Here is a 7,549-nt window from a genome sequence, read left to right on the forward strand (position 1 = left end):
TCGCCCCGCGTGTTGGGGACTGATGTCCGCGTAGCACCGCGCTGCTCAGAGGAGCCCCGACATGGATTCTCCGCCTCTGACCCAGCGGTTCTCAACCTGTGGGTCGCGACCCCTTTGGGGGTCGAATGACCCTTTCACAGGAGCCGTGTAAGACCATCGGAAAACACATATATAATCACATATTGTTTTTGTGATTAATCACTATGCTTTAATTATATTCAATTTGTAACAATGAAAATACATCCTGCATATCAGATATTTACATGACGATCCATAACAGTAGCAACATTACAGTTACGAAGTAGCAACGAAAATAATTTTATGGTTGGGGGTCACCGCAACATGAGGAACTGTATGAAAGGGTCGCGGCATTAGGAAGGTTGAGAACCACAGAGGCTAACCGCTGGTGGCCTGGCTGCTGCGATGTCCTCCCGGTCCAGGCATGAGAACGGGGGCAGTCCTGTTAGCGGTTCCCAGAGCAGCGGGCGTGGCGCGGGGAGCCTGAGGGCAGCGCCCGCTGCAGCGATGCCCACCTGCCAAGGCCGAGAGCTGGCCTCACGCACACCTGTTGTGCCGGCGGAGCGGCCGCCTGGAGCTGCCATGAGAGCTGAATACACTACCCGTGTCTGGCCTGCAGGCACCTGGAGTATCATTTCCTCACCTACAGTGTCGGAGGTGCATTAGGTGGGCTCTGAGTTTCCTGCCAGATCTTACTTCTATGGTATTAACAAGTAAAGGTGTGTTTTTTCAATGTATAATTACTGTTATAGCTGTTTTTTGAACTCCAGTACCATGGACCTAACAAATGTCTCCTTGTAATAGATGTCCTATACTATAAATATTTACTACAGTTAAAGAATGAGTAGCCATATCGCTGTGATTTTGTTTTGAATGCAGTTTGCTCTCTCTGATACTTACCATATTTGCAGCAGATATTATTGTTAAATATCCAGATAAATTCCCCAGCGCTATCAAGCCTGAACTCTCAGTTATACAATAAGATGAAGGGACGGCGGAACACTGATGTCATTTGTGTTTTCATTATTTGCTTTAGAAGCCCGTTTGCAAGGACCCAGCCTAATTTTTCAAAGTCTACTTCCAGACATCTGATGTGGAAAATAGTTCCAATAATTTTAATATTTTTGCAGCCTAGCTTCTTGTACATTTCCGCCTACTTGGAGTTTACATAACTTTATATGTAAATAAATTGATTTATTTGAAATTTTGAGTTTATTTGGCATTTGGGTATTTTTTAAATTCCAATCCTATTTTTATATGTAAACTTACTTCTCTGCACCCTTTTTTCTACTGTTTCTTTCACTATCCTGTAAAAGTTCTTTAAAAATCTTTCTCTTTCAAAACACAATCCTCAAGTTTTCAAAGAATTGTCCTCTTTGATCATTCAAATCTAGAAAAAAAAGCATCTCTTTATTGACATTTTTCTCATCCAGCATTTGTTAACTCACAGAAACTTACTACTCCTTATAGAGTAGTTCCTACTTTCAAAACAGTTTACGCTAAAAGCTAGAGCAAAGTTGTTATCTATAGCTATGAAAGTAGAATGGCTAAATGAATAAGGACAAATATAGGTGTCCCAAAAAATGTACACACATACTTTGAATAAATATAAAGGCAGTGTTTATTAAAATACATTTCATTTTCAAAATTGAGCTATTAGCTGTTAAAGTGTGTATACATTTTTGAGGCATTCTGTAGTTAATGAAAGCATGATTTGTCATTTCTTTCTTTAATTTGGACTCCTTAATTAGATAGCCACCAGTGAGACATTTAACATGGGAGTAAATATTAAAACATAATGATACTTATTTGCTAATACTAAGTTTAAACTCTGGAATTATTAAAATTACCTTGCAAGTATTTTTCCCCAGAATTGTTTTTGTTTTCATATGTATTGAATACTTTTTAAATTTAAAAATGGAAGCAATTTTGATGGACCTAAAGAGGTATCAAATTGAATAATTAACAAATCATCTGTAATTTATTTTTGTTTTTTCTTCTACACCCAGAAAATTCTGAGCTCTGTAGCTCTAGGAAGAGAAACGTTAGCTCAGCAGAAGCAAGTGGACTCTGTTAAGAATACATTTGGCTCTCACAATGCAGTTAGGAAAACTGAAGGGGGGTATTTCTCGGAGCGCAAGCCAAGGAAAGACCTCTGAGAACCAGCGCAAGAGAGGCTGGCAGCGGCAGAAACGGGGAATGACTGTTCGGTTTGACTCAAGCTTGAGTAGACGGAGGAGAAACTTGGATGAGAAGCCCTATAAATGTACAGAATGTGAAAAAAGTTTCAGTCAGAGCTCGACCCTTTTTCAACACCAGAAGATCCATACTGGAAAGAAATCCCATAAATGTGCTGATTGTGGGAAAAGTTTCTTCCAGAGTTCTAATCTCATACAGCATCGACGGATCCATACTGGGGAAAAGCCCTACAAATGTGATGAGTGTGGAGAAAGGTTTAAACAGAGCTCAAATCTCATTCAGCACCAGAGAATTCACACCGGAGAAAAACCCTATCAGTGCGATCAGTGCGGCCGATGTTTCAGCCAGAGCTCCCACCTTATTCAGCATCAGAGAACCCACACGGGGGAGAAGCCCTACCAGTGCAGTGAATGTGGCAAATGCTTCAGCCAGAGCTCTCACCTCAGGCAGCACATGAAGGTGCACAAAGAGAAGCCGCGCAAAACTCCAGGCAAAAACATTAGGGCAAAAACTCACTTAGTAGCTTGGAAAACTGGCACAAAAAGGAAGTCGGTGGCTCGCCTCCGCTAAGTAAGGGCACTATTTCAGCCCTGTCTGAAAACAAACGGAAAAGGGAAAGCTATCTCAGAACTGGAGATACTTTGTAATAGAGCCCTTAAACACTGTGTGTCCGTCCCTAGCATGGAGACATTGAAACACAGGGTTTAATGATATGGGCGGGTGGAAAGAAATTACCTGGGTCCCACTGTTCTCATTTCTGTAACCTGGAGTACAGAGAACTAAAAACATTGTTTTCAAGAATATAAAATTCTTGACCTTAGTTGAAAGTGTTCCCTGCGTAATTTTGACAAGAACAATCATGTTTTAATGACATGTATAAAAATGTAGGAATTTCATTAACTTTGGTTTTAAGACTGTCTGTTGAAGGAATAATTAAAAAGGAAATGAAGTGAATTCCATTGGTTTTGGACTTCTGTAACATGAAGTTTTATGTTTGTAAAGTTTTGTAGTATATTAATCATCGATTTGTAAGTATGACTCAAGATTCACTATATTAAAATGTATTGATTTTTCACTGATTCTTAAGGCCCATCACTTTCTATTAACTTTCTTTTATTTCTTTCCTTCTTATGAACAGCTGTTAAATCAGTAGAATTTTCCTGTTTTTCACCAAATTCTTATTAAAAGATACTCTAAAAGTAAAAATGAAAACTGAATTAAGCCACAAGTTTTTTGTGATGGTGTTACACTATGTCAGTTGTTTTCCAGAAGTTTTGATGTTCTCTTGTGCTGTGACAAACTGAGATAGCATTTTAGACCTACATGAATAAATAAACCATATTTAACCAAAACAATCTCAACTTGCTAATAAAAATCTACAGTGTACACACCTTCCTGCCTTTCCTTTGGAAAACTAAGTAATAGCAAATTACATAAAGCAAAAGTTACTTAATCCAAGTGTAGTTCAATGTGTAGATTTTGAAATCTAAGTTAAATTTTTCTGAGTGAAATTAATTATTTACAGTCTAGCAAACATCTCAGCTACCATCAGAGCAGTGCTGTGTCCAACATTCTGTTCAGCCTTCAGCTCAGATTTTAATTCTATTAAATGTTAACATTCTGATTTTTTTGGTATCTTTTATAATCATGTCAGTTTCTAGTGTTATTAATGACAATTATCATAAAAAAGGAATATTTTGCATACTACCACCTTTGGTTTATTTTTCTCCCAGGAAACTATTTTAAGGATTTAAGCAACATCTAAAAGCACAGCTTTCTAAGAATCTCTCGTTTTGCCTGTTTTTTATTTCCTCAAACTTGAACTTTGTCTTCCTCCTGGCCTTGTACTTAGTGTAGGGTCTTAGAAGATGGCCTTGCTGGCAATAGTTTCATCCACGGGATATCCCAGAGTGTTGTGTGACTATGCGGGATTGCAGTCATCTTTCACAAAAGACTTGATCTTCGCTTAGCAGGTGTCCTGTTAATCGGCCAAGTCACTTGGAAGCAGGGCCATGTTGAGGATCTACCATTAGCGTGTAGCAGCTCTGTGTCTGGAGTAACTTCTGGCTGGACCAACACCACTTTCTTAAATGTGATGAGATTTGCAGTTTTGACAGCAACCATATGATCCTGCAACAGAAAGACCTTTGTAAATTGTTAGATTTCATAGTTTACATTTTTATCCTGAATAAACTCTGTTCTCTATAAAAATAAAGCAGATACTCCAGAGTGTGATATATTCTCAGTTTGTGGTTTGCGTTTCTTCTTAGAGCCCTAATACCGGGAGCAAATAGGTCAGCACATTTGGTAGCCTGTGGTAACCAACATGTGTCACTGCGGCCTTTTCCTCCTTTTAGGAGCCCCTTAGAGAAGAAATGACAACTGCTTTACATTGATGTGTGGATGGAAATGTTCCACTACTAGAAATGGACTAAGTGGACATGAGTCTAAGCACTGCCTCTGACTACACTCCTGTATGAAAATACACTGCCCTCAGTGTTCTGCTGAATTTCCACAATAACTCAGGTTTATCAAGCTGAATCTTTTTATTCCTCTGGCTCCTTATACAATCTCTGGATTTTTTATTTAGGGAAAGGGGAGCTCCAAGTTTGTTTTTTAATACTGTTGAAATTTCTTCTGCCCTACACCAATGAATAAGATGTTTAAAACCTTTGGCTTCCACATTCTTTATTAATTTATTCAATCTAATAAGGGCAGTAGAAATAAAATGGACATGACAGCCTTAGCTTGAAGGAACTAAGCGTAAGCGGGTAGTCAAGAAGAGGAATTGGAATGTGAATGAGTAAAGCACACGGTACTGTGACAGACCCGGTGATTCTCAATTTCAGGTGCATCAGAATCACCTGGAAGCCTTGTTAAAACACTGATTTCTCGGCCCACTCCCAGAATTGCTTTCCAGTAGGTCTGGGCTGTAGCCAAATTTCTATTTCTAACCAGCTCTCAGGTGATGGTGATATGCTGGTCCAGGACCCCCCTGGAGGACCACTGCTATAACCCATTTACTGGGGGCAGTGTGTGCTACGTGAGAGGGTGTCTAAGATGCATACATAATACTAATCTTTGACAAGGATAGGCAGGATTTAATGTGAAGACTTTGGGCCCTAGGGCAACATACTTGGGTTTGCATCTTGGTCACTTAGCAACTGGTCAATTTGAATTTTGTTCTTAAGTTCGATAAGATACTTGTGATTGAGTTGTAGGGGGAGTTATCCTATATAATAAAAGCCTAATATGCAAATTGTCCCCTCAAGAGTTCGACTGGGAGTTTGATTGCTCACTATGATGTGCGCTGACCACCAGGGGGCAGCGGGGAACATGGCAGGTGACATGGTGCTGGTAGCCCCGATGGGCCCTGATGAGAGCGGGACCGACCGCGATGGGATGGTGGAGCAAGTTAGTGGACGGCTCCAGGCCAAGGCTGGTGCGAGTGGGGGCCTGATCGCTGGCAGATGGTGACCAGTGGCAGATGCAGGGAGTGGGGCCACCGCCTGGCTCCCAGGTGCTGAGGGAGCTGGGGGGGTGGCGGGGGGAGACCAGACCCGACCTATTGCCCTGCAGGCAGGATGGTGGAACAGGTGAGGGGGCGGTGCCAGGCCAAGGCAGGGTGCCAGGCAGAGCTGCAGGGCTGTGAGGCCGGGGGTACGAGCTGGAGCCTGATTCCCACAGGCCACCTTGAGGGACCCCATCCCTGCACGAATTCGTGCACCGGGCCTCTAGTATGAAATAATGCAGGTAGAGAGCTTAGCGGAGAGTCTGGGACATTGTTTAGAATTTACTGTTTGACTTAGATCGTGAGAGGCAGAGAAGCTATTGAACCAAATCTGAAATTACCGGCAAAAATAATACTTTCCATAAATTTAAAGGTGAGTTCTATTTTTCCCCAGAACCATCTAATAAGTTCCTAAGGGAAATTTAAGAACCTGTACGGCCCTGGCCAGTGTGGCTCAGTTGATTGGAGTGTTGTTCCATACACCAAAGCTGGCAGGTTTTATTCCTGATCAGGGCACATACCCAGGTTGTGGGTTTGATCCCCATCAGGGTTGTGTGTGGGACGCAACAGATCGCTATTTCTCTCACATTAATCTTTCCCTTCCTCTCTAAAACCAATATAAATAAGTAAATAAATAAACACCTATATGAATTTTTGACAGGTAGTAGGAGTACCTCTTCTAAATAGAAGTACATGGCCGTTATATGTATTCCCCATGTTAGGGAGACAAAGTAATTTCATGTTGTTGGAGAAGTAAATATCTGGGGTGTTTCTCTGGCTCAGCTGGAAGCACCCCAGCTTGACGAGGGCACTGCATGGACAAAGGACACTCATGCAAGTCTTGTTCCGGACCTGGGCTTCTCACACTTCTTTACGTTCCTTAGAACTGTCACCAGGTGGCAGCAAAGGGGATATAATGGGGACATGCCTGTCTTATGTGCATTCAGCCTGTATCTTCCTTTGAAAACACCATCCTCAAAATGTGGGGAAGTTGAGGCCACCCTCTACAGTCAGATGGGACTCAGAAAAATGTCTGTGAAGGTGCAAGCATCATCTGCTTCCCTCTTAGTTTGCTCTCCTCTACAGCCAACTCCTTGAAAGATTTCTCTCTACCTGGCGTTGTCCGCTCAGTCCATGCCCATGCAGGTTCGCTCCACCCTCTGGGAACATGGCCCAGGAACAGGGCGCACAGGGGCGCACGGCCCTTGAGGAGGCTCGGAGGAGGCTGAGAAGCCGCTGTGGGGCTCTCTGGGCTCCGCGCTCGGGAGTGCTAGGCTGCGGAGCGGCTCCTGCGGGGCGGGGGAGTCGGGCCTGAGCCGCATTGCACGCGGAACCCCAGGGGGCCCCACGCCGGGAAATGGGGAGATGGGTGGGAGTGCATTTGAGTTTACTGGCCATCGACTGCATGCCGGGAGTTTTTACATAAGCGAGGAGTTTTTGTGAAAGGGAACGGCCTCGTGTAAGTCCACCCATGTCACGTGTGAAATGAGTCCACGTGGAAGTGCCAGTTAAGGTTTAGCTCCTGCCCGCCGCGTCCAGGTGCAGAACCCGGCGGAAACCGAGTGAGTACCACCGAGCCGACTTGGCAGGGAGAGATGGATGCTGGCGGCCTAGACTGCTGCTACCTGAGTACTGCCTGGGCGCACAAGTGACCTAGGATGCCTTCGGTGAAGAAAAACAGATCCAGAGACAGAGAAGCATCGATCAGACCATCAAACCTCAGAGGGAAGGCAGGGGACGGTGGAGGTAAGGGGGAGAGATCAACCAAAGGACTTGTATGCAAGCATATAAGCAATGGACACAGACAAGGGGGGGGGCATG

At 43.4% G+C, this 7,549-nt stretch overlaps 1 protein-coding gene across 1 annotated transcript; it reads left to right on the forward strand.

Annotated features, from left to right (window-relative positions):
- Positions 1-2,033: 2,033 nt before the first annotated feature.
- ZNF22 (zinc finger protein 22) lies at positions 2,034-4,452 on the forward strand. The gene has a single exon (XM_006761420.2). It carries the CDS (start codon positions 2,116-2,118, stop codon positions 2,785-2,787), a length of 672 nt encoding a protein of 223 aa, XP_006761483.1. The 5' UTR covers positions 2,034-2,115; the 3' UTR covers positions 2,788-4,452.
- The last annotated feature ends 3,097 nt before the right edge of the window (positions 4,453-7,549 follow it).

This window comes from Myotis davidii, unplaced genomic scaffold, assembly GCF_000327345.1.
Source record: "Myotis davidii unplaced genomic scaffold, ASM32734v1 scaffold618, whole genome shotgun sequence".
NCBI lineage: Eukaryota > Metazoa > Chordata > Mammalia > Chiroptera > Vespertilionidae > Myotis > Myotis davidii.